At 40.1% G+C, this 26564-nt stretch overlaps 2 protein-coding genes across 4 annotated transcripts in view; one reads left to right on the top strand and one right to left on the bottom strand.

Moving 5' to 3' along the window:
• LOC106540234 (serine/threonine-protein kinase TNNI3K) overlaps positions 1 to 26564 on the top strand; it is a 236331-nt gene that overhangs the window by 177926 nt on the left and 31841 nt on the right. For all 3 annotated transcript variants that reach the window (XM_087719469.1, XM_087719466.1, XM_087719467.1), the window contains one exon: positions 23017 to 23076. In XM_087719469.1, the coding sequence (XP_087575595.1) occupies positions 23017 to 23076 (60 nt within the window). The remainder of the gene's footprint in view (positions 1 to 23016; positions 23077 to 26564) is intronic.
• Positions 12553 to 22985, bottom strand: LRRC53 (leucine rich repeat containing 53). Its single transcript, XM_087720732.1, has 4 exons — positions 22913 to 22985; positions 20534 to 20647; positions 12794 to 13501; positions 12553 to 12617 (listed from the first exon to the last, which is right to left on the bottom strand). Exons 1-4 carry the CDS (start codon positions 22983 to 22985, stop codon positions 12553 to 12555), a joined length of 960 nt encoding a protein of 319 aa, XP_087576858.1.

Raw genomic sequence — 26564 nt, 5'->3', positions numbered from 1 at the left:
CGCTTAGAGAGGGCTGAAAGCCCTATGAAGCGGTATATAAGTCTAACTGCTATTGCTATTGCTATAATACTTTCCCCCCACCCCCACCCCAAAGACTTACCTCTTTGCTGCTTTCTTAAAAGGTTCAACCTAACATTGTGTGTTCTGTTACAAAACAATACAATCTAAACTGAGTTTGGGGTACGTTATGAAAAGTACATTAATGATTGTAAAAAATTGTTATCTGAATACTTTGTTCTGAATATGAATAAGGGTACACCCATGGAATTTGTATGGACGCAAGCAAAGCGTATATGAGAGGAGTACTGATGAATATAAACAAAATACATAGACATAAACAAGGGCAAAAATGAAAAGAATTGGAAGAGGAAATTAAAGGGAAAGAGTTGGAATTAACATTGAATCCAGCCGATACCAAGGTTAAGGAAGCAATTACCATATTAAAATCCCAATTTGATATGTTGATCTCTGACCAGGTAGCCACTAGTTTATTATATGCAAAACACAACACTTTTTGTAACGCAAATAAACCGGGAAGATGGTTAGCTTATCAGATTAGGAAAAAAAGGAAAATTCAAAATGTAACCAAATTGAGTTATAGAGGGAAGGAGGTGTCAACAGGAGGAGATTCAAAAGGCATTTTGGGAATTTTTTACAGAATTGTATAAAGGGGACAAAATTAAGGGTTTAGATATATACAAATACTTAGATAAACTGTGTTTGAGGGAAAAACTAGAACAACAAAGAAAACAAAAAACAGCGCAATGATCCTCTAAATTCTGCAGATACCTGAGTTAACAGATAATGACTTTTTTCAAAGAAAAGAGAGAAAACAGCCAACTTCAATACAGAGGTCTTCATTATTGTATAGTATACATAAAATCACATATATTATCAAGAGGAACCATGTGGCTTCCTTCATTTCGCAGAGTAATTTTTTAATGTTTGAAATTTTGATGGAGAAATATAGTATCCCAAAACAGAACATGTAATAGTCTTCTTAACAGATTCTTTTGCAGTGAATTTTTTGCTGTGAATCTGTGGGTGGGTCAGTGAGTGCAGGGTGGAACATTTCTACCATCTTTTTCAGATATAGCATTTGGAAACAATCTAAACTCTCCAACAGCAATGTTTCCTTGAAGAAAGCACAGAATTTGAGTTCCCAAATCTGAATAGCTCTTCAATTTTTGTATGAATTGGAGTAGACGTGCATTAGATTTCAGCATTCTAGTTTAAATAAAGATCCATTAACATTCAAGTTACCTCTGTCAGTCCTATATAATTTAATATATTCTTATATTATCTGATGATTTGAACATTTAAAAAAATATTGTGGCTTATTGTCTCTAATTTATGGCCACAGCTCTAAAACTTACCGCACATCATTTCGTTTTCAATTCTGGTCTGACTTTTACAAGCTCTTTGTTTTCCATAAAATATTGCAGTAACATTTGAAATTTCTGATCCAGTAAGCGTGGATTTTCATACTGAAAAGTGGTTTTGTCTTTGAAGAGGACTAAGGAAGAATACAAGTGTTATGAAAGGTTTGCTTTGCTTTGTTCCACTTGCAAAGGAAATTCTTCTTTATAATCAATAGATGTGGGAGACGGTGTAGGCATGGGAACTGAGATTTCTGCTTTATTTATATTGCAGGAAAGTGAAGATGTCTCAGTTCGTTGCTCATAATTGACGTCTTTAAACTCTGCTAACAAAGGAGGCTCTTGATGTGTAGCTAGTGGCATTTTACCTTCTTTATGTTTTGTGCTGTCTTCGTCAAATGGATTATCCAGATTTTTTTGCAAATTGTGGTCATTATCCATATGCACATTATGGTTCTTTTGAGGATCCACCTTTCTATTTAGATATAGGCTTCCATTTTCAGAAGAACTCGGGATGCTGAATGTATCAGAGATAATGGCTACCTTGACAATATTTTTATGCAGTGTGTTGGATTTGTTATTGTCCCATTCATCCCCAGATTGTGCTGCTTCTTCTTTCAGACCTGGTGAGTGCAATGGTATATTTGGAATCAACTCACTGTTGCTTTCTGTTTTAAAATCTGATCTCAGTTGCTGTGTTAAGGTTTCATCTTCCTCTTGGTTGTTAATTTGTAGCTCTTCTTTTAAGGCTTGACAATCAGGCAACGCGCTACTCAAGTGAACTGGAGGTATGAGTCTATCTGTTTCCTTTTTGGAGATAATCTGGTGTGCATTCGATGGTGGTACTTCCACTACATTTTGAGACTCCATACCGGATAGATTTTCTTGCACAGATTCAGATTCACTAACCTTTTCCTGCCCTTCCAGTTCATCTTTCCTGGTGAAATTTCCATTCTGCCCTTTTAAAGGTTGGTCTCTGAAGTGATCTATACACACACTATGCATTTTATTTTCCATTATTTGCTGAGAGTGCATATAATCTCCATTGCTGGGTTTCTGAAAGTCAAGGCCGTCTGCTTGCCTAAAAGGAGCAGAAGAAAGGCAATGGCGTTTTTCTTTTGATTCCTTTTGTGGAGAATGCTGATGAAAGGACAAGACTTCAGCATCTGAAGTGCCCCTCTTAAGCTTTTTAGAACTCAACAGTGTAGAAATATTATTTGTTACATTTGGTGCAATATTTGGTGAGTGGCCAGATGAAGGGGAGATAATGGGAACATTATCTGAGAATGTAGGTGAAGCAGTTAGAGGTTTTAAATGCTTGGTTGATGAGGAATCCTTGATAATAGTTAAGGCAGGCATGTTATGAAAAGAAGCAGAAGTGGGTGTTTCTCCATCCTTGCCATTTTCTTCCGGCACTTCTTCAACCACTGCTTTGTTAGAAATACCATCTTTGCCCTTTTCTAACCTCTCTTGAGTTGAATGTTCTGAATTCTTTTTTCTTTTCCTCTTTTTCTCTTCCATCTGGGAAGTAGGTAGCAATCTCATGGGTTGAGACTGTGAGGGGTGCTCTAAGCTTTTTTGATGATGAAGTTCTTTCGGATGGATTTTTCCTTTCCTGAAAAGATGTAAATTTAATTGGACAGTCAATGAATGTGGGATTTTCGTGTTTATTTTAGTCCTTTGAATTGGTTCGTTCTCTTTTTCTACAGGAGGATCCATGGGATGGGAAGAAGATGGCTGCCTTTCTTTAATTTTTGCTTCTGAATCACTAAACAGTTTTGCCCAAGTAGGAGATTGGTTTCCTTGAGTCTGCTCATGCCATTGTTTGTTCTGAGGAAATATTTTTCCACTTAAACCACTAGTTGTCACATTTGCCCTTTTTGTGGTTGCCAGTTCAGCTGTGTAAAATCTAACCTGCTTGGGCTTCTTGGTTTTCTCGATGGCTGGTGATAAAGGTATATTTGCAGCATTCATATGGCAGCCAGCTGATCTTGTGCCCTTATCTTCACTCTGTTCTGTCTCCAATTTTATGGTTTTGCCATAGTTCTCTTCCATTACTTTTGGGCAGTTTTGATTTTTATCACAGCGAATGCATTTAGAGATAAGGAAGTGGTCCAGTTGTGGAGAAATATTCCTGCTCCTTGCTAAGAATTCACATTTTGATCTATAGTGTCCTAATGCTGCTTGCACACAGTGTTCCTTGGACTCTTCTGTTGTCGATGACAAGGCTGTAATTAGGTGCCTTTGCTTGTAAGGCCTGAAGCAGTCATCACACTCAGTCTGAGAAAGAGACTGACACAATTCATTTGCTAAATGTTCCCCAAGCTTCTCCTGTACCAAAGCACAGGCAGGCCTTGGACGTCCTCCTTGCCATGTGTCACTTCTGATTCCTGCTAAATAGCAAATGTTGAAACTTAGCACATGTAGAGGGAGTTTTCATACCCTGATTAAACAGATGTTTGGAACACCTTTAACAATGATGCCCATCCCCACAAAAATATCTTCTCTGAAACAACTGGCTCATTTCTCTCTTCCTCTACAAAATATAATCAACTGAAGAAGTGCTGTCTTTAACAGTCATTCAGAGGGAACATTTATTTATCATCTGAAATGAATGATTAGAATTTAAAAAAACTGACCTTGACCAGAAGTAATTATCATGTATAGCAGGGTTCAATAACACCCCCCCCCTGCCACAGCCCACTCCCAGACCTTGAGCATTTTGCAACGGGGCCCCAGAAGTGGCAGGCGAATATTTTCATGCATGTGCATCCCCACTCGTGCAAGCTCACACGCACATTTCCACTTGTGCAAGCAGCAGACAAGCATAGGTACTTGTGCTCTATTTACATGAGCAACAGATGGAGCACACACCTCTTCACCAAATGTCGCTGTGCCTGTGTGCATGAGCTTGCCTGCCGCGCATGCAGATCCATCCCCTCTCCCCCCCATATCCACCAGTCCACAAAGCCAAAAAGGGGAATTCTAATGTATCGGCTATGTAAGATAACAATATGATAACTTCTGGATACAAACTTCTGTCTCGTCTGTGTTTTTGGTTGCTGTGGATTTGCACTGGACTATTCATCGCCCCAGGGAGAAGGCGGTTAGCCTGGGACAGCACTGGGAGAGAATGGGAGGCTGTTTTCATCTGCTGCTATTGCACCCCCCTTCCTCTCCCCTCGGCTTGGCCTCCCCTGTCGGTGCATTCTCCCCTCCACTGGGCCGTCGCCACCGCAGGGCCTTTTGCTGGGTGAGATTAGACTCCTCTCGGAATGCGGCCTTTGGACTTTTTGGATTATATTTCCATCTGCTCTTTTATCTGCACTTTCATCTGCCACGGCCACTGTTGCCTGATGCCGCCTTGGACCTGCTACCACAGATAGCGCCACTACTGGCCGAGTGGGGGTATTTACAGTACATAGAAGGCCCTCTCCTTGCCTCAACCATCTTGGACTTTTTTGGACCTTCCCAGAACTATTCGCACTTTAAACTAATCAATTTTTTGCGCAATTTATAATTTCTTTCTTTTCTTTCATCTTTCTCTTCTTCCTTTGTATGGGCTATGCATGAGGTACGTTTGAGATGAATGAATGTCCCACTTTTATGATCATATTGTTGTAAATTTTGTGTTTTTAACTTCTTACGTGGGGACTGTTTGGGGGAGTGTATGAGTATGCGTGATTCGGAGGACCTGCCGGGAGTTGCGGGGGCCACGGGGGTGGTTGAGGGGACCAGAGACACGGGAGAGGGTCGGGGTATTGCGGTCGTAACAGGGAGAGGCAGATACGGCGGGGACTTTAGGGCAGGCCATTACCGGGGAAGGAGGGTTCGCTACATTACAGAGATCCCTCCTTCCGGCCCTAGGAGTCCCACTCCAAGACCAGATGGCGCAAGTAGTCAGGACCCTGGTCTCAGGCTGTTGTCGCTAAATGCCAGGTCTGTTGTACATAAAGCTCCTCTCGTCCGGGACTTAATTTTAGACGAGAGGGCAGACCTGGCATGTATTACTGAAACCTGGCTGGGCCCAGAGGGAGGAGTCCCCCTTGTAGAGCTGTGCCCAGAAGGATTTCAGGTGCTACATCAGCCGAGAGCCCAGGGAAGGGGTGGGGGTGTGGCCGCTGTTATCCGGGAGTCGTTAGTTCCTCGTAGGGTCCCTGCTCCGGAGATTGTCGGGTGTGAGTCTTTGCTGTTAAAGTTGGACCTCAAGGGTCAAGTGGGTCTGCTGCTAACGTACCTGCCTCCCAACAGCGTTGCAGCAGCCCTCCCCTCGCTCCTCGAGTCGGTAGCCGAGCTGGCAATTGAGTTCCCTAGGTTGATGGTCCTGGGGGACTTTAATTTGCCGTCGCTCGGTGAAAACTCTGATGGGGCGCAGGAGTTCATGGCTTCCATGACAGCCATGGGCTTGACCCAAGTAATTCGGGGCCCAACCCATTCAGCGGGACACATGCTTGACCTCGTATTTCTCTCGGAGCAGTGGATTTGTGATCTTGGTCTGAGGGGGAGTGACATCATACCCCTGTCGTGGTCAGACCATTGCCTACTGAGGCTCGACTTCCGGAGGCCAAACCCCCACTGTAGGGAGGAGGAACCAACCAGGTGGTTCCGCCCCAGGCGTCTTATGGAGCCGTCAAGGTTCCAGACAGAGCTTGGGGTTATTCCTGACACTTTCGCCCACAGTCCGGTGGAGACTCTGGCTGCTGCGTGGCACTCGGCAGCGTCGGAGGCCCTCGACCGGATTGCGCCACTGCAGCTCCTCCGAGGCGGCGGATCCCGGAGACCCCCTTGGTTCACCGAGGAACTCCGGGAGATGAAGCGCCGGAGGAGATGCCTAGAGCACCGTTGGAGGTCCGATAAGTCCGAATCGAACCGGGCAATGGTAACCACCTGCACCAGGGAATACACCAGGGCACTTAGGGCAGCAAAAAGATCGTACATAGCCACCCTGGTAGCATCCGCTGAGTCCCGTCCAGCCGCCCTGTTTAGGATAACCCGCTCCCTATTGAACAAAAGGGAGGCGGGGGAACCCTTGCAGGGCAGAGCTGAAGAGTATGCCCAATTCTTAGCGGACAAAATTGCTCGGTTTCGGTCGGACTTGGACTCCACCCCCGCAGTTCCAGCCGAGGCGCAGGGGGACCAAGTAGAACAGCTCTGGGTTGAGTTTCAGGACGTTACCCCCGGGGATGTGGACAAGGCCATGAGAGCTGTAAGTACCTCCACCTGCGTCCTGGATCCGTGTCCCTCATGGCTGGTTACTAACTGCAGTGAGGTGACACGAGGCTGGATCCAGGCGGTTGTAACCGCCTCCCTTCGGGAGGGGAACTTCCCCGCCACACTGAAAGCGGCGGTGGTGAGACCCCTCCTGAAGAAACCATCCTTGGATCCAGCTGTTCTTAATAGCTATCGTCCAGTCTCCAACCTTCCCTTTCTGGGGAAGGTTGTTGAGAAGGTGGTGGCCTTCCAGCTCCAACGGTCCTTGGAAGAAGCAAACTACCTAGACCCCTTCCAGTCAGGCTTCAGGCCCGGTTACAGCACAGAAACCGCTTTGGTCGCATTGATGGATGATCTCTGGAGAGCCAGAGATGAAGGACGTTCCTCCATCCTGGTCCTCCTTGACCTCTCAGCGGCTTTCGATACCATCGACCATGGTATCCTTCTGCGACGACTGCGGGAGGTGGGAGTGGGAGGCACCGTGTTACGGTGGTTCTCCTCCTACCTCTCGGACAGGTCACAGTCGGTGTTAGTGGGGGGGCAGAGATCGTCCCCTAGGCCCCTAAATTATGGGGTGCCTCAGGGCTCGGTCTTATCCCCCCTACTATTCAACATCTACATGAAACCGCTGGGAGAGATCATCCGCAGGCACGGGATTAGATACCATCAATATGCGGACGATACTCAATTGTATCTGTCCGCCCCGTGCCAACTCAATGAAGCGGTAGACGTGATGAGCCGGGGCCTTGAGGCCGTTATGGACTGGATGAGGGTTAACAAGCTTGTGCTCAACCCAGAAAAGACCGAGTGGCTGTTGTGTTTTCCTCCCAAAGATTTGGCTACTATTCCACCACTCAGGCTGGGGGGTCAAATTTTATACCCCTCAGAGAGGGTTCGCAACTTGGGAGTCCTCCTGGATCCACAGCTGTCATTTGACCACCACTTAACGGCTGTGACCAGGGGGGCATTCGCCCAGGTTCGCCTGGTGCGCCAGTTGCGACCCTACCTGAATCGGGAGGCTCTCACAACAGTCACTCGGGCCCTTGTGACCTCTAGGCTGGAATACTGCAATGTGCTCTACATGGGGCTGCCCTTGAGGAGCATCCGGCGACTTCAGCTAGTGCAGAATGCAGCCGCGCGAGTGATTGCGGGTGCACCCCGATTCACCCGCATAACACCTATCCTCCGCGAGCTGCGCTGGCTACCTGTTGATCTCCGGATGCGCTTCAAGGTGCTATTAATCACCCATAAAGCCCTACATGGCGGTGGATCTGGATACTTGAGAGACCGCCTTCTGCCAATTACATCCCTGTGACCGATAAGATCCCATAGATTAGGCCTCCTCCGTATCCCATCGGCCAGCCAGTGTCGGCTGGCAACTACAAGGAGGAGGGCCTTCTCAGCAGTAGCCCCGACCCTTTGGAACGAGCTCCCCGTGGAGATTCGTACCCTCTCCACCGTCCAAGCCTTCCACATAGCCTTGAAGAACTGGCTCGCCCGTCAGGCCTGGGGATAGGATAGTTACCCCTCCCGAATGATGAATGTATGTTGCTTGCTATTTTATTACATGTTTCTGTCTTAATGTCTGTATTCCCCCTTCCCAGTTTTGTGTGAGCCGCCCTGAGTCCCCTCAGGGAAAAGGGCGGCCTACAAATACTAATAAAATTCTAAATTCTAAATTCTAAAAGATGTCCCTAGTTTGTTGTTATTCATTAAATATTGTGATGGTAAAAATCAAATAAGTTTCTGAACTGTCTGTTCTCCACTCCATTTTCCTGCCCACCATATATTTTTCTTCTCTTCTATACCTCTGAGCTTTTTTCCCTCCTTTCCTCCCTTTTTCTTACTTCAACCAACCATGTCCAGATTTTCGTTGTTCCCTTTTTATACCAATTTGTGCCAGAGATTTATTGGGTTTTGTCCTTCCCATTCACTATTTATTTTATTTTATTAAATTCATTTACCACCCATCTCACTGCAAAGTGACTCAATTATCAGTCGTCACCTTCATTGATATGATTGAGAGCTATTACCCCCAATTGAAAGTGCTTTTCTTTCTTCCTCTGACCTCATCTCAAACTTTCTGTGCCAGGAACTACCACTATCTTTGTGGTATTGTTATCAGAGATCCAAAATCAAAGAAAATGGCTGAATGTGTATATTATATGTATCTACTGTATTCCACATCTCTGTAGTAAACTTCATTTTATATCTGTGTAGCTACTAACAATGTTTTTTGTCCCACACATCAAAATCATTGTTCTGTTTCAGGCAGGCTATATTGGCATGGGATTTAATTACACTTCTGATTAACTTCTCTTGTTCAAATATTCTTGGATCCGGGACCCATTGTCTCCACTTTCATTTCTATGTTGCAATATGTTATGTCTAGGATATCAACTAGGACAATATTCAGTGAAGGGAATTTTTTTTCATTTTCTCTTTCTGGAAGATTACTTACCTTGATTGAAAGTTGTACCATCTTTTAATCTTGTGTTTAATGAATCTTCCACAAATTGCCCAGAGTTTTCTGAATGTTGAGTTCTTTGGAAATATTTTTGCAGGGGTAACTCTGTTTTATGAGGTACTTCTATATTCTGGGAAGCTTCTTGAGTTTTACATTTAAAGCATAAGAAATGCTTGTTTTTTGTTGGTTCATCCTTACTTTGAATGCTTCCAAATGGAATTTTTGGGCCTGTGCACTTACACTCTGGTTTTATCGTTCCTTGATAACTATTTGTCCGTAAATATGGCATTTTCTCACCAGCACCCAACCTCGACATAATTTTTATTTCATTTTCCCAAGTTAAGTGGCAGTTACAGTATCCCTTCGTGAGGTAATTACTTGGCTCATGATCACATTGAGATCCACCTAGGACTCGGCAACAGCAATTTTCTGATGGGCCTCCATTTGCTTTGCGAGACTGAAGTTTCCTGTTAAAGAAGGCCAAAGCTAGGCACGTTAGACCAGCACCTCCTGTAACAAATAGAAAGTTTATCAAGGTATTACAGTAAGAACAGTAAAAGTGTTCCTATTGGACATTGAAATGCAGCTGTAATAGAACAACATAACTAATTTGATTATCCTGCAATATGAGATTTTTGAACGTAGCTGAAAGGGAGAGTTGCATAGGGAGCCAATTAAATCCCCTCATAGTTTTACATCTATATATGTCAATGATTTTGCTTGGAATATTTTTCAAGAATTACATGAAATCTACAGTGCATAAAACTACATGGCGATGGAACAATCTTCCACCCTGCTAATTTTATACAATTTTTTAAGCATTCCAATTAATTTGAGCTTATGTATAGGTTCCAATAATGTATAAATAAGATTGTGAAGTAAATAATACAAGCAAAAAGGAAGAAAATCCAGGATGAGTTTAAATGTCTATGGAACTTCAGCTTTTTTATGTATATAGATCATCTTCTTTACCAGTTTGGAACTGGAAGTGCATATGCAGCCCTTCTGCACATGCACAGAACCTTCTGCGCATACACAGAATGTCCGTGATGACATCTGGGTGGGTGGGCGGAGCCTCCCGTTGCTGTCACTACCAGTTCACCCAAAGCTGGGTGAACCAGCAGAATACCACCTCTGATATAGATTGTTTGATATTTCAAATAAAGAGCTACTAAACTTTTATTTTACTCCAGAAGGGAGAAAAATATCATTTATCAATTCTTTCAGCATCCTCATAGCTTTTTTTTTTCCTTGGTCGTCTCTTCCACACACGATGTGTGTTTAATATTTCTTAGTTTGTGAAATGAAATAAGATCAGAGCCTAAGATGGTATAGCTTCAGGCAATGATATAGCTTCAGGCAAGCATTTCAATTCCAAAATATAGATACATTTTTAGCAGGGTTTTTTTAAGGACAGAGATTATTGTATTGTCAGCTGAGCAGTGCTGAGGGTCATATCAAAGAAGCAACTAATCCACCATTCCAAAATAATGAAATACAACCTATCCCAGGCGCAGGAGAGGACACTGCTCAGTAAGCATAGGACAATTGATTCCTGTAGCATGTTGGAAACCAACAGTTGCAAATATCTTGTTCAGACAAGTAGACCACATGAACAACTATAACGTGAACAGCGTAACACAAGAGGAGACTGTGAACTCTCCTGCTCAGCTTATGAAATGAGAAATTGTAACTCTCAAGAGCAGAAGAACAAATCCACAGTGTTGACTTCATCAAAATAACTTGTTGTGAACACACACACACACACACACACACACACACATATATTCAGAAATTGTTCGAACCTACTCTGTGGGTGTGGCCTCCTTTGTGGGAGTGGCTTGCTGCCCATGTGACCGGATATGAAGATGCCGACAACACTTGTCAGAACCACCTTAAATTACCTCACACACAGCACTGGCATGCATAAGAATATGATGTAAACTTGTTTTTTAAAAGGCATCTTTGGTTTGCGTTAAAACAACTTCAACACACACAATGTTCTGATTGCACCACAAACGCAGTAGTCATCCTTACCTTTCACAGAGGCATTGAGTTTTATAGATATGAGCATGATAGTGTAGAATAATCATATCCAAGGACCAGTGGTGGGTTTCAAAAAATTTGGAACCTCTTCTCTAGGTGTGGCCTGCTTTCTGGGTCCACTGGTGGAACCTCTTCTAACCGGTTCAGTAGATTTGACAAACCAGTTCTACCGAATAGGTGCGAACTGGTAGGAACCCACCTCTGATATATATATACATACACATACACATACACACACACACACACACACACACACACACACACACACACACACACACACACACACACACACACACACACACACACACACACACACACACACACACACACACATATATATATATATATATATATATATATATATATATATATATATATATATATTTAAAGTCACAACCCCTGGTATGCCCAAATATGGGAGGAAGGTCACACTTCCACTCTCTGTCTTCGGCTCGTCATAAGAGACCATCCAGAAAGAAACCCAATATTTTTTACTGTTGCCTTTTTGTTACATTTGTTATATTTATGCTGATAAATAAATAAAGGGAGACTAGTATAGATCTATTTCAAGCTATTTAGCTCTCATCAGCTAGCCATACCCATGCTGGGAATCGAACCTGTGCTCTATTGCCTCTGTAGCTCAATGGTTAACACATCTATATCATATGTATATATATATATGTCCCCCAACAACATTTTAACAATAATTAATTTGCATGGAACTTTTTCAATTGATATTTGGAAACCTCTTAAAATAAACTGTACTAGTAGGATACAAGTACTCCTTACAATGGGAAAACAGAAATATTGGATGGGAGAGAATCTACACAGAATAAACCAATGCTAGCTGCAGACAGCTTGTTGCCTCAGCAATAATGCCTGCGTGGAGGGGGGAGGTTTCTGAAAAGTCAAGGCTGGCTTTGCAGTCAAAGGCAAAAGCTGACACGTTGCAAAATGGCAGACTCCGGGATCATCTATCTCTCTATGGCAGGGCTGTCAAACTCGCGGCCCACGGGCCATATGCATCACGCACTAGCCACATACAAGCCCGGTTTAGCAAAGGGGGGAAAAGTCATGATACGTCATGTAATGTCATGATGATGTGAGTTTGACAACTCTGCTTGATGGGCCAAAATGGGCTTTCTAGGTCTTCTTGGACAATTCAGTTATGGCCAGTTGCAGCAGAGTGCTTTTTTTTTTACAAGTATCTCTACATGCCTACAAAAAGAAGCAAACCTAATTTAGAATATTATATGTGAAAGGGAACTCTAGAAGTGGCAGCCAGTTTTCTAGCAAATTCACGTTATGAGAGTAATTATTCTCCCCAACCCTGAACCGCCATTTTCTGAATGGGCAAGTCCTCTCATCAAATTTCCCTAAATGCAAAAAGATTGCGCAAAAGCTGCTTTGCCTTTTGGCAGTTGTGGTCACAACACATCTGAATGAAAATCAGGTTAGGGAAGATTGATCTTCATCATTGTCAGATTCTATGTCTCGCTCTGTGATTTCTTTAACTTCATAAACAGTGAAGAATGTCAATTTAAACATAAAACTAGGGACTGAGCAAGCAACACCTTGTTAAGAGAATCATTACCTACAAAGGAGAAGAGTGCTACCAATGCAATGTCTCGCCCATATTTCTTTCTCCCTTTTTTAAAAATTCTGGATGGTTGCTTCAATGCAGACTTACAGTTGATCTTTGTGAGTTGAAGCAGATTTGTTACTGATGGGTTTTCAGAAGCTGTGCAGTTCATGTTTTCAGGATTTCTGAGTATTTTTGATGAATTCACATATTGTCTTAGAAAGGAAGCTAGATCATAAAGTTTGCATGTGCAGTTCCACCAATTCTGGTCCAGGCTAAGAAGTTTTAATTGACCAAGGGGAGAAAATGTGTCAGGGATAAGAGCTAGCCTGTTTCTAGAAAGGTCTATTTCCATCAGTTGAGGCAGGCCATGGAAAGCTCTCTTTGCAATAGCGTTAATGAAATTGTTTGATAGATCCAGGATTCTGAGGTTGTCAAGATTTGCCATCTCAAAGCTGTCAGCATTGATACTGGTAAGCTGATTTCCATTTAAATGGAGTCTAATAAGAGCCTTCGTGTTCTTGAACCAGGTGCCATGAATGGTACTTAAAACATTGTTGCTTAGCACCAGCACCTGAAGCTTCTGAAGTTCATGAAATGTGCTGTATGTGATAGAAAAGCTTGATATTTGGTTCTGGTCCAGCAGCAAAGTCTTCAGTGTTCTAAGTCCAAGGAAGGCATCATCATTAAATGCTTTAATCCCATTAGTACTGAGGCTTAGGAAAGTTGCATTAAGTAGGAAGGAGAGGTTAAACCCTTCTACTGAAGTGATACTTCCATCAGTAATAATCAAAGCTTGGGTAGATACAGGAGCAGCTATGAGGAGAGAAGCATAATTAAATTTCTATATGTGCACAAATTTGTAATTCACATCCTCTGTTTTAATACTAGTCATTTCTTGTATTTCTTGTTAAAGGAAGACGATGAATAGGTAATAGCAAAACTGAGAAGTAATAATAATTTATGGATAAAAACCTGCTTCACCATATACAAATGAGCAAGATGGTCAAATAAGTTCCTGTAAACATTCAGCATGCTATTATGTCATAATTATAAAAATGCTGTTTTTAAAACATGGTATTTCTAGGCTTTATATCTTTTTTTAGAAATACAGTATAAAAATGTAAAAAAACCAACCCCGAATGAAAGGATTAGTAAAATCAAGTTCAAAATTTGTATTTGCTATGTAATCTGAACAGTTTACAGAGGCCAATAGAACACAGTAAAATAGATCACATAAATAATCAATTTTTCAAATCAAATAACAATGTTATAACTCCTTTTCACCTTATTTTAAAAAGGGGGAAATATAAGGAAATTTATAGCTAGAATCCTCAACTCATGGGTAGAAAACTTGACATTGAGACAATTATGGAAGCTGTTCAAATGATGAATGAAAGATTATTTATAATGTACCCAAATCAACAAGAAGTCATAATACATTTCAGTGAACATTTGAAAGGACCTTAGGAGTTTGGGTCACAAAGGAAGAGCCTTGCTAAATAATAACATTGTATATTCAATGTTTGGAATTGCCATCTAAATTTCAACTATTTGCTGAAAAGCAGTATTTTCATCTGTGTTGAAGAATGTTGGCATAGAACTAGTTCAAATTAGAATCTATATTCAGTTTTACAGTCTTATACCAAATGTTTACATCTGGAATGAGAGTTGTAATGTATTGATGTTATAAAAGTGGATTTTTTAAATAAATAATGTTTCCACTATCCAGTTATTGAGACAGATGTCTAAAATCAGAGTATTGCACAGCCTTATTTCTTGTAATGATTTTACTGTACATCTAACATTACTGGCAGAGCATTTGAGAACATATTCTGGATGGATGTCCTTTATGAGATCCCCATTTCCCCTTAAGGTGAGATTATAATTGACCTTACAGTATTTCATAGAAAGGGGTGAGTGATTATTCTTATTCTCTCTTGTATCTTTGGCTTATACAACCTATTACAAGCAGAAAAGTATTATGGACACAATCTCTAGAATGCCTTATGAGCTTTCAGTTTGGCTGTGGAATGAATTTGGCTGAGGCCTTTGTTGCCTTCATGAGTTGATTATACAGTTCTAGATTTTCCCAATAAATAAATGGCAGGCCCAAAAGGTGCATTGCCATCAAAGTCTTCTGGGATAATAACACTTTCATGCAGGCAGATATATTTCCCTACCCATGGGAAAATCTTGTAATAAAATATCCCACATCACCATAATACATCCAGGGCAGACAAATATGATGGCTAGAGTAGACCAATGTCTTAATCGGTATGGCCTCACTCTGCTATGCCAATGGCATCTCTTCATTCAACCTCTCTTGGCTGAATAACATGATCAATCATTCTTTCCTTTCAGGACTGAGCCACCACCAGTCCTCTTTCAGCTTCCTAGTTGTTCAGACCCTGCCTTAGATTCATCAAAACCTTCATGTAACATTCATTCTTTACCCAGGAATTCATAATTTCTTTCACGGTATTCCGACATGACCTATTTGTTCAGAAAACAGAAAATCATCTGTTTCACCAGGCATCGCAAGTTAATGCATTGCTTATTACAATCATTTGGTGGAGGGGGTGACGGGCTGTAATATTTTAAAAAGTCCCCCTTTTCCTGAGGATGTGAGAAACCATCAATGCTTTCATTCAAGCATAGGACAAGCAGGCACCATACAAGCTTCCCACATGCTGTTCGGTGACCCCACCTCAATCCTGACTTGAAGCTCTCAAACATTCTCAGAAAGGCACCTCTCCTGTGTAGCAATGGCATTTTACTGCTGCTAATGTTTATCTTTGCTGGGAGGTCATGTGCTGTTTTCCCTTTACAATATGGATTTTATTTGTCTCAGGTAAAAAGTAATAAACTTGACGGAGGACGAGGCATGCTGTTCGTTTATTGATGCCTTGAAGGATTTCCCCTGGGTTTCTCATTAATGCATTAGAGAATGGTTCCTTGCTGGGATGTGTATTGCTTTCAATCATGTCCTCTGGAGGATAGATTAGCCGAGTTTTAGCCTGTGTATCACACAAGCGCAAGCATGATGGATGGATGACTAGAGCGCTACTGTTGAATGAGTAACCATTTTAGCAAGCCAAACAGTGGTTTTTACAGTGAGTTAACAGCACTGTTTTTGTGATGTCCCTTTATCATATAACCAAGTTTGGACTCTGAAATCTACAGGAGCATGAAGGAAACTTGGAGTAAAACTAAGCCTCTCTTACACCTGCCAATTGTTTCTTAGAACAGATAAAGGATCCTCTTTTCCACAATCCAAGTATTACAGGCTTTAAAAACTATAGAAGTATTAGCAGAACACATGGCCCACTGAAAATGAAAATAATTTGATTGATTGCTGATGCAAGACCTTGAATTCCAGCATGTTGGTGCATTAGGCTGCAAGACTTGATTACAGTATTTGCTAGATTAATAGTGTTGCCTAATATAATGCACAGTCCAGCCACAAAGCTTAAAGCAAAGACTTTAGACAAAAGACTAATTAAATAGCAACTATTAGTTATTGCTAATTAACTGCTATTTGTGACAAAAGCATTGTAGAAGCAATCAAACTACACAAGAAACCAAGCTATACAATGCAGCTGGTTGTTCATTTAAATAATCCAAAATCATCCACAAATGTGACTAAACTGTCTCAGTACTATAGTCCGGCCTGATTAAAAAAATGATCCAGATAATCCATTTCATACCAAGCCCTATGTAGCTCACCACCCACTTGATCTAGTAGTTATCTGAATTCTTTTTGCAGCCAACTATGATACACCTACCCATCCAACAACTTGTGGAAAAAGTTGGAAGTAGTAAAAGGACACACAGGTGAGGAGGATCTCACCAGGCTGGCCTCCAAGGAGATTGCATGGTGGTGAGATAAACAATTCTAACAAGAAGCCAATAGTCTTGGGTTAAAGATGAAATATTAAAGTCCTGTATTAAAAATGGGATAATATTTTGTGAGTTTGTGTGTCTTGTGTATATTATTACAGGTGGGATAAAGCAAATGTAAGTTGGCAGGGCTGGTGGAGTCTGTTTACATTTTGTGAGTATATATCTATTTGTTATAGTGTTGGGTTTTTTTTAAGTGGAATGAATCACTCCTTTTACAGCATATTCCTCTTTCTTTTGCCAGGTCTTCCTTTCTTACATTATTTGGTGCGTCTGTTACATATTGTATTGTATCTAATCTATTTATTATCTGACCTTTCATTTTGGCCTAGCCTTGCTCTCTGATCTGAATAGCATTCTCCATCTTGCAATTTTTCTTAGTCTTGAACCATATTTTATACCTAGCAATTTTGTTCAGCACATTTCTACAAGATGCTGTTCACTTTTTGCAGACATATACATGTTCTGTTGTGAAAGATGTGCACAATTGTTTGGGAGGGATGTCAATTCATGTTATGTTGATTCGGGTAATAGTCTAGACATGTCCCTTATAGTTTTCTTCTCAATGTTTTTTTTTTTTTGCAATGGTTTGCCATTACCAGCTTCTTAGGGCTGACAGAGAGTGATTGGCCCAAGGTCACCCAGCTGGTTTGTGTGCCTTTGGTGGGTTTAGAATTCATAGGCTTCCAGTTTCAAGCCAGGTGCCTTAACCATTAGACTGGCTGTACTATCAAATTGCCTGTACTATTTAGCTATCAAGTGTAGTCTAGAAGTTATTCCTATCACCCTCAGAAAGTTTTCTAGCAATCTCTGATTTTATGAAGCAATCCTAGAGGAAAAAAGCAATAACAATTTTGCATGCTTCTTGGCATGACCAATCAAGATGATATAGAATACTTTCAACATTGCTTTGAATTGCCTTTCAAGCACAATCTTGAATGAGAACTCACAAATGTTAAGAGCAGGTAAAGAAAAATTTTACATTATTCCTTGGGAACCAGTGACTTTCACACAGCTTTCAATTACAGTGTGTTTTAATTAAATTGGTATCAATTCTTCCACGTACAGCTTTCAAAGTCAGGGAATTCATCTTAGGAAGTACAAGTTTAATTTGTATTGATTTTGATTAGCGTTTAAAATCATTGGCTCCTTCCATCTTCACAGCCAAATTAGCTTTTCATTAAGACTAAAGCAAGCACAATGGTAGCCATGGGTAAGGCCTTGTCTCATATACATGTTCTTTGAATGCTCAACATGCTTAAAGGAGATTTGTTTCTATTTCAAGAAATTAACATGCCAATAGCCCCCTAGCCCATTGATTACTGTCCTGCTAAATCTACAAATGTATAGAATGACTCAAGTGGAAAATGTGATCTTATATAGCAGGTAAATCTTTACAGACACAACCACTGTCTTTGCATCTTTGTGGTCTTAATATTAGAGATTTGTCATAAAATGTTAGATGTAAAACAAAGTTGTATAAGAATTTTTTTAATAAAAGGGGCTTTCAAGACCTCAGTTATTCTGATCAATCCATAGGCTGGCTTGAAAACCTACATATTTTTTTCTTAGTGCTGTTCTAGGGAAATGATCCCTTTTAATGGATTCCATCTTAAAGGACATGTACTGAATATATTTTGTACAAATTGTACACCTATGTGGTTTGCTTGGAGGACCGAAAGAAGAATGTAAATTATAACTAACCAGCAATGTTGCCTTGGCTTATTGAATCTTTTATAAGAATTGTTCATCTGTGCCCATTAACACAGAATGTTTTTATAATCGATATGCCTGGTTCCTTCATGTTTCTAGCTCTCAGATGTCAACATGATCTGAATGCCATATAGACCTTGATTTAATTATCTGAGTCTAACAGACAACTTACATTCCTTCCTGGACAACATTTGATTCTGATAGATCCCATATACAAAAATTTCAAAGATGCCCAGGATTTGACTCCATTAAGTCCTGACTACAATGAATGCACTTTTGCCATTGGAGGTTTGTCACAACATCCTCATCATTCCAATCTACAGAATGTCAACAGCACTTCTCCAGTCCTCAGTTATGATCTTATTTTGGTGTTTCTTTTTTTCCCCTATTTCTCTTAAAAGCTTTGCCATTCCATTTCTATTTGAAAAGAGGACATTCTCCCCAAAGACTAGGATCAATTCTCCTCTTCTTAGGAGAGGGCCTAATCTCAAGTATGATGATGATGATGATGATGATGAGGATGAGGATGAGGAGGAGGAGGAGGAGGAGGAGGAGGAGGAGGAGGAGGAGGAGGAGCAACAGCAGCAGCTAATGATATGTGGATCCTACCATTGCCATGTCCAGGATTTTGCTTATATTTTCTGTGGCATATTTGATGAGGTGGTTGTTAAACTGTTAGTAGTGTAATAAAGAATTAACATGTATCTGCTTGCTGCAATCTAGCAGTCATCCAGATATTTTGCAGCCCACATCTGACACGATTAATCTATAATCTATCTTTTTTTTTCTCTTACATACAATCTTACTGAGAAGCACTTTTGCATACAAAGATACAGTGCTATCCTTTTTATGTTTTTCTTTAAGATCACTTTGCAGTGCTGTTTTAATACTTAGATCTTGGATCAAGCACCTGATCTTTCTGGAGGAAGCAGGAGCTCCAAAACACACAGCTAAGATAGACCTGTGGAAAATTAAGACAATATGGACCAGCAAATATAGTGATAGCAAACCCAGAGAAAAAAAGCTGATCAAAATAAAACCAAAAAATCAGGATGCTCAGAGCAAATCTAGTGGAATGTTTCTGTATTGTCCCTTTGCTCTGAATCACTGGGAAGATCAATGTTTTACTGTGTAAAGGCAGTTTCATTGGCAATTTTGTAATGAAAAGGAGGGACCAAATCAGAGGTGGGTTCCTACTGGTTCGGACCGGTTCAGCCGAACCAATAGTAACTTGGTGGCCTTTGTCACTGGAACCAGCAGCTACTCAGGCCTGCCACACCCCTGAACTGGTTCTCCTATGGGCCCGCCATCATGTTTTTTGGTTCTGCGCATGTGCAGAACAATTTTCAGTGCAAAAAGTTTGAGGCATCGAACCGGCAGTAATGCCAGCAGCAACCCACCCGTGGACTAAATAGAGCATTTTAGAATTCTGGATATTACTAAGTTTATATTTAACATCATTATAGGCAAAAAGAAAGCACTGTGACCTTCTTGAGGGTTCTGTTGACAGAGAGGGGAAAATCTAAACTATAAAAATACATAATGACATTATTAATTAACTATTACTTTAACCACTATTAAGGTATATTTTTTCTGCTCATTCCCCCCCTCCCAAGAATCAGTACACAAACCAAACCCTACTTTAAATTTGTTAATCAGGTGTCTGATTAAATTGTTGACTTGGACAAGCAATAGTAATGAACACAGCCACTGTATCTTGTTAGCATTTCTACAGATCATTTAGCATCAAGAGGTGGGAGGAGACGAGAAAGACATTCTTTTCAGAATTATAATGCACTTTATGATGCTAATCTGTATCATTGCTACATCACTTAATCTTGCTAATCCTGAAAGATTCCTTGGCAGGGTTATCAGGCAATTGATAGCTCATTTAGCCAGGACAGCTTGAACTTTGCACAAAATGTGGACAAAACTTATTAAAATGATCTATTTTGTTTTTCTTAAAGTGTTTGGCTGAGTGAAATGACTGTTCTCGGTAACAAAGGTTTTCAATTACCTCTGAAGGGCTTGGAATAGTTTGGATAAGGCCCCAAGGCAAAAAGAAATGAAACAATGCTATCACTCTTCAGTCAAAATGTGAAAGGCTAGCTCTCTGAAAATTTACCTCTCAGCAGCAGGCATAAGAAGCAGTCAATACAATTACAGCTGGGCTGGGTGAACTTACAGTACAGAATAAATATGAGTTCTCTTTAAAGTGTCTGACTTGGTTACCTAGTATATATGTTAACCCTTGGCACAGAGTAACTTCTTCAGAGCATACCATGCATGAAGAGGGGCACGGGGATATTAAGTGAATCAGCATAGCAAGTAGAATGAGCAGGGCACCTAGAAGGGAAACAGAAAGAACAAATAAATATAATGCAGGGTTGACATTTTTATTATTCTGATCATTATATCCCTGCAGGCCCACAATGAAAGTTAATCACAACATTTTTTTTAAAGATCCCTTTTTGAAAAAAGGAGATGTTAGTCAGTTTGGTAGGGTAAATGTGACTATATTTTTCCATTTGGAATATCTTAAATGACAACCAGACTACACAATAGAAAATGGAGTCAAATTCTAGACATGAACCTATCAGATTTCCATTTATGTGAGCTTTGAACTATGAATATATGAAACATTCTTTCACTTACAGTTGGATATTCACCAATTTGGCATTAAGAGGAGCAATATATGATAGTTAAAGTATGCTATTCTCCCCCCACCTTCACTGAAAGAAAGCTTCAGGAGCTGAAAAAAGCATTTAATAAAGCATATTTTATTTATTTTAAATTCTTTTTATTTATTAAATTTATGTGCCACTTATATCATGTCTAAGTGACTCTAGGTGGTTTTAACATTCATTAAGGTGCTATCAGATTTTAGATAGAAAAATAATTTAAACAATGAAATGTATGCTTGCACATTTTATTTATTTATAAAGGAGTAATATTATTCACAAATTCAAGCAGACCATTGAAACTGAGCAAATTAAAAACATAAGGGGAAAAAACCTGTTTGAAAAGCCCATGGGTTTATTTACTCTAAATTCTTTTAATATATAGCTTCTCCTAAAAATTGAGACTACAGTCAGTGGTGGGTTTCCATTTTTTTTTTACTACAGTTTGCTCATGCATTTGCATGGGCTCGACACTTCACATGCGCAGAAGTGTCTTGGCAGGTGGGAAGAGCCTCCCGCTGCCGCTACTACCAATCCTGGCTGAACCGGGAGCAATCCACATCTGACTACAGCAGATGTTGATTGCTGCAGGTACAGCAGTTGCTGCGGGTACATACCAGTAGTTGCCGGGAGTAGCTGAGACTGTACCAGTACGATGGCTCGTTTGGCCCACCTGCCTGCCCGCGGTCTATAGCTTATTTTTATGGCAAACGGCAAAGTGTGCACGCATGCACCGCGTGCGGTGCCTGCGTGAGCCCCAACAAAAAGCTGGTTGTCGCAGGGGTAGTGGATTGCGCATGCGTGCAAGCACACATTCTGCGCGTGCACGAACAGACCACAATCAGTGTACTGGTAGCAACGGTAAGAGCAACCCACCACTGGACTACAGTGTAAGGTGAAGGCAAAGCTTACTGCAGGACCTTTTACAATGTCGCATACTGAAAGCTTCCTCTAGCTATCTATTTTGCTGAATGGTAACTTGTCTGTTTTGTTTTAAAATCAATTAAGCCAACAGTCATCATCATATGTTGTGTCTATGAAATCCATGGGCTAAAATATATAGAATTGTTTTATTTTGTCTTCCAATTCATTTCATTAGATGATGCCCAATGTATTATAAGAGCAGGAGCACAATTTCTCCGTGCTTTTTTTATATACAATGCATAATTTTAACCCTTTTTCCTATCCCTATCTCAAACATAATGGTTGTGTCTTCAAACATAACACTTCAATCTTTCTTTATAGATGATTTATAGATGATTGCTGCTTTCTTCACTTTTTCCAAGTCTTCCATATTCTTTTTGAAATGAAGGAACAAGAATGGTACACTACAATGCTATACTATAAATTATATCTGTTCCTATCCATTTATTTTCCTTCAATTTTCTAATAATCACCAGTACATAGAATTTCCTCTTTTTGGCCACTTCTACAAAGCAAATTGATATTTTCAAGGGCCTATTTCTAAACCCTTTATCGCAAAGTGTTATAGACAACTGGGACTCATCCATACATGTGTAAAATTACACTGTTATGGCTATTTGCTTGAATGTGTATTTTACATTCTCATTTTCTTTCAGGTCACTGTCACCATGGATCCTGTAAAACAATTCTTTTCAGTAGTTTGAACTGAAAGATCATTTAGTGAAGTTCACAGAAAGAGACATCCTTCCATAATCACTAAAAAGTTCCTATGGAAAATTATGATCTATTCTAAGTAATGTGAGAGAAGACTATAGAGTTGATGGGAAAGAAAGAATCAACCAAGAATGATATTGGATTATAAAATAGGCAGTTCTACTCTCTTCTGCCTTGCTGTCATATAATTCAGGGAAACAATTCACCCACCCAATCTCCCAGGGACTTGTAAATGCCTCCAGGATAGAGACGATGACAAGAATATTTTCTTAACTTCTTTAAGCTAAGCTACCTTGAAATCCAAGCAAGTAGTCTTCAAAATTATAAAGATCAGTTTGCAAAATATGAAAGGCATTGTCAAACATTGATATTGTTATTGCCTTGCTGCATTTGCAGGGAAGACCTGAGTTTTCTGAAGTAGTGTCCAAATTAGAAGAATGTCTGTGCAACATAGAGGTAAGAACAAAATCTGTTTGTTACTAAATATGAGTGGCTAATTTTGAAAAATAAACAATGATTCATCGATTGTTTACTGAAAAAAATCAGATACACTTTTGAGATATTCTACTCTGTTTTCTTTGGAACCTAAGCTATTTGTTTTCTTTGCAATCTAAGCAATTTGATGAAAAAGAAGTATAATAAATGCTATAACAAAGGGGAGAAAAGCTAGGTCATCATAATTGGAAATACCTAAAACCCTCATTATTTTTCTTGGCTGAAAACAAGGAATAACTCTGAAAATTGAAGGGGATTTCGGGGGAAATCATTTTCTCTAATGTTCTTAGCAATCTTATTTTTTAAATCCCTTTGTCACTTTTGTATGAACATTTTTTCAGGTTTCTTAGGCATTGTAAAAACCCTACATAACTTTTTAACCACAACAATTAGGAAAATGAGAGTATACACCCCAGGCATCCATACTGTATATATTTCCCTGCTGATTATAATAATATTGTTATTTAACCAGGGAAAAAACAGCCAATCTGAATGTATCCTTCTTGGCCAATATCTGATTCCTCTGCTGATCTAGCCAATAAGTGATCAGCTACTAGAAATCCTTGCGCTTTTCAGTTTTACTTTTTTTTAAAAAAAAAAAGTCCCTTTATTTTAAGGAGGCATGTTCTTTTTTAAAGCAAATTGGAAAGAGTCTTATTGATCCACCTTCTGCCATATGTCTACAAGACAACTCTCTATTTACAGAATGCCTCTTCAGTCAGTCTGGCATGGTGCCATTAGACTGGAAGACCAATTGAAAGGCACTGAATCAAATTTTGTCTCCAATGGTTTCATATAGTCATATTATACAACGCCATCAGTCCTGTTGTGTGACTTGCTACAAATGAAAATTCCCTATTAGCAAAAAAAAAAAAAAAAAAGTCAGTGACAGCAACACAGGAAAAGAGGACCAAGTATGGTAGACCAGATATAGTTAAGGATGTTCCCTCAAAATGTTCAACAAATGGACAGAATCCCCTCTCTGGTTACATCCCAAGAAATCAAAAGGCAGCCAGAGTAACGATAACTGTTACAAGACTGATGTAACAAAATTCAGCTATAATCTACTAGGAAAAAAAATCTAATTCATGCATTTTATACCTATTTAACTTTTTGCCCTCTCTTCATGAATAACTTTATGGGAGTTAAATTTAAATTTACAAACACAAAATAGTTTGTCTCAGAAGCAACTTCCTGCAAAGGCTCCTGGATTGGGGCTGAAAGGCGAAAGTGGAAGCAGTATGCTCCGTCCCATAGTTGGGTAGACCAGGTTGCCCTGATAGAAAAACACTTTATGGGAGAAGCATACTGGAATAATTAGATCAAGTTAAGATAAAATGTGTCCTTTGTCTTCAAATCTCTGTAGAAAATCATTCTAAAATGAAATCTCAAGAAATAAAACAGATAAATCTATAATTTATGCTACATCATGATGACTAAACTGTCTTACATTTACCTCAGTCTTCATCCTTATAACCACTAAAGTGATCCAAGAGATAGGAGTTTGGATTAACGTTGTAGCGTGGACATGAGTACATGAGCAGAAAGTTTTTTCCCAGCTAATCCCCTAGACCACACCGAAGCTCCTAGCTAAATAAGCTTAATTAACCAAATGTGATTAATGTAATTTAATTAGCACAAGCAAGGTATATTTGCATCTCTTCAGGAGAGCTTACAGGCAATTTAATTCAAAGTATTCCATTTTAAAAAATATTGTATGCAGTATCTTAATGAAGTTGCTTTCAGGATTACACTATGAAAGAATCCAAATATTAGAGTTAATGAACTAGAATTAATCAGCAATGCCATCAAAGTGCCAAGTTCTGTGGTGCCACAGTCACTTCTTCCACACCACTGGAACATTATCAGAACTGCAGATCATAAAGCAGAAGTCCTGAGCATGGAACTAGCAAAAATTATTGAGCCTCTGATTGTTATTACATCATTTAATGATATACGTAAGAAGCACAGTAAGCTTTTTTTTTAAAAAAAAACTGGTGTATTTGAAAGTTCTGTATCTCTAAATTTCTGTTTAGAGTGTGGTGGAATGTAACCTGGATTCCCAGGACAAAGCGGCTGCATTCCAGAGGAGCAATAGACAGCAAAGTTTACATAGTTTGATTGGGAGACAGAGGGTCAAGATAGTTCCTCTCTAGAATTCTCAGAGTATATCTTTAATGATGCAAAATGTTGCTCTAGTTCAGGAATATTGAACTCTCAGTGTCACATTGTCATAACTGACATATTGTGACTTTTTTCTCCTTCCCTAAACTGGGGGTGGGCATGGCCAGCATGAGATGCATCCAGCCCGAGGACCACGAGTTTGACACCCCCTGCTCTCTGTCTCTAGGTAAGGAACAATAATGGAAATGGCTCAAAAGTAATCTCATGTGTCTTTCTTGCTTTTTGGAGCCTGACATCAGCGCCCTATTTTCCTAATTTCAGACATGTAGAACTGGGGCCATATCTTCTTGTCTAAGGCAAGATTAAAATGCATGATCTTCCCATTTATATCCTGGCCTTTAACCAAAGTTGCTCCCTTCCGAGGCCTTATTATTCCTTTATGGTGGCACAATGGTTAGAATGCAATACTGCAGGCTAATTCTGCCAACTGCCAGCTGTTCGATTCTCACTGGCACAGCCTTCCCTCTTTCCAAGAGTGGTAAAATGAGGACCCAGCTTGTTGGGGGCAATATGCTGACTCTGTAAACTGCTTAGAGAGGGCTGTAAAGTCTAAGTTCTATTGCTATTACTATTATTCTTGATTTTGAACCCACGTTTTCGTATTTCATCAGGGAAAAGGATATCTTTCACTAGGGCAAAGGGAAGGAAAAAATGGATTGAATATTTTCTAAAACAAATGGTTGAGCTGGCCAAAGTTGACTTCAGTATATGACTGATAAATATTGGTGCACTGTAAGCATGTTCAATTTTAGCAACCACTTCCTAGAAATATCACCTATGTATGTTCATTAGAAACGTTTCCAAGGTATTTCACCATTCTTAAGTGGGAGGATCAGAATGCTGGCTCCCAGTATCCATTTTACTTTTCAAGTTCTATCAGCAGCAGGTGATAATATAGAAGTAGGCAATTAATTTCCCAAGGAATCACATGAGGAACTGGGACTTTTGTGGAGGACTGAACCCATAGTTCCCAGATATGCTCATCTGCAAGGCCACGCTTTGACCAAGACAGTGGTGGGTGACCAAGCCCAGGTCTCCTCACACAATGACTGCCTCTGCCATCTCCTCAGGCTGCTCCAGGTGAGGAGCGACCACTGTATGGGTACAGAAAAGTGCTTTCTTTCCTCACTCTTCTGTGGCCACCAGCTGACTGAAAGAGCAACGTGACAACAACACAAAGCTAGACCCAATTTGGCTTCTTCACTTGCCCCTGCAGTACACTACCTTACATATGATTTCTAATTTCTAATTGATCTCACATGGGC

The sequence above is a fragment of the Thamnophis sirtalis genome, unplaced genomic scaffold, assembly GCF_051295495.1.
Source record: "Thamnophis sirtalis isolate CommonGarterSnake01/CBP01778 unplaced genomic scaffold, rThaSir2_p1.2 scaffold_7, whole genome shotgun sequence".
NCBI classification, from domain to species: Eukaryota; Metazoa; Chordata; class Lepidosauria; order Squamata; family Natricidae; genus Thamnophis; species Thamnophis sirtalis.
This window is presented reverse-complemented; position numbering and strand designations above follow the sequence as displayed.

Coding starts and splice junctions, on each gene's coding strand:
- LRRC53 (XM_087720732.1), bottom strand. CDS start 22,985: ATGTTTGACAATGCCTTTCATATTTTGCAAACTGATCTTTATAATTTT. Junction 13,502..20,533: donor AGGGTTAACATATATACTAG/GTAACCAAGTCA, acceptor CTCTCCTCATAG/CTGCTCCTGTATCTACCCAA. Junction 12,618..12,793: donor TCAACTCACAAAGATCAACT/GTAAGTCTGCAT, acceptor CTGTTTATGAAG/TTAAAGAAATCACAGAGCGA.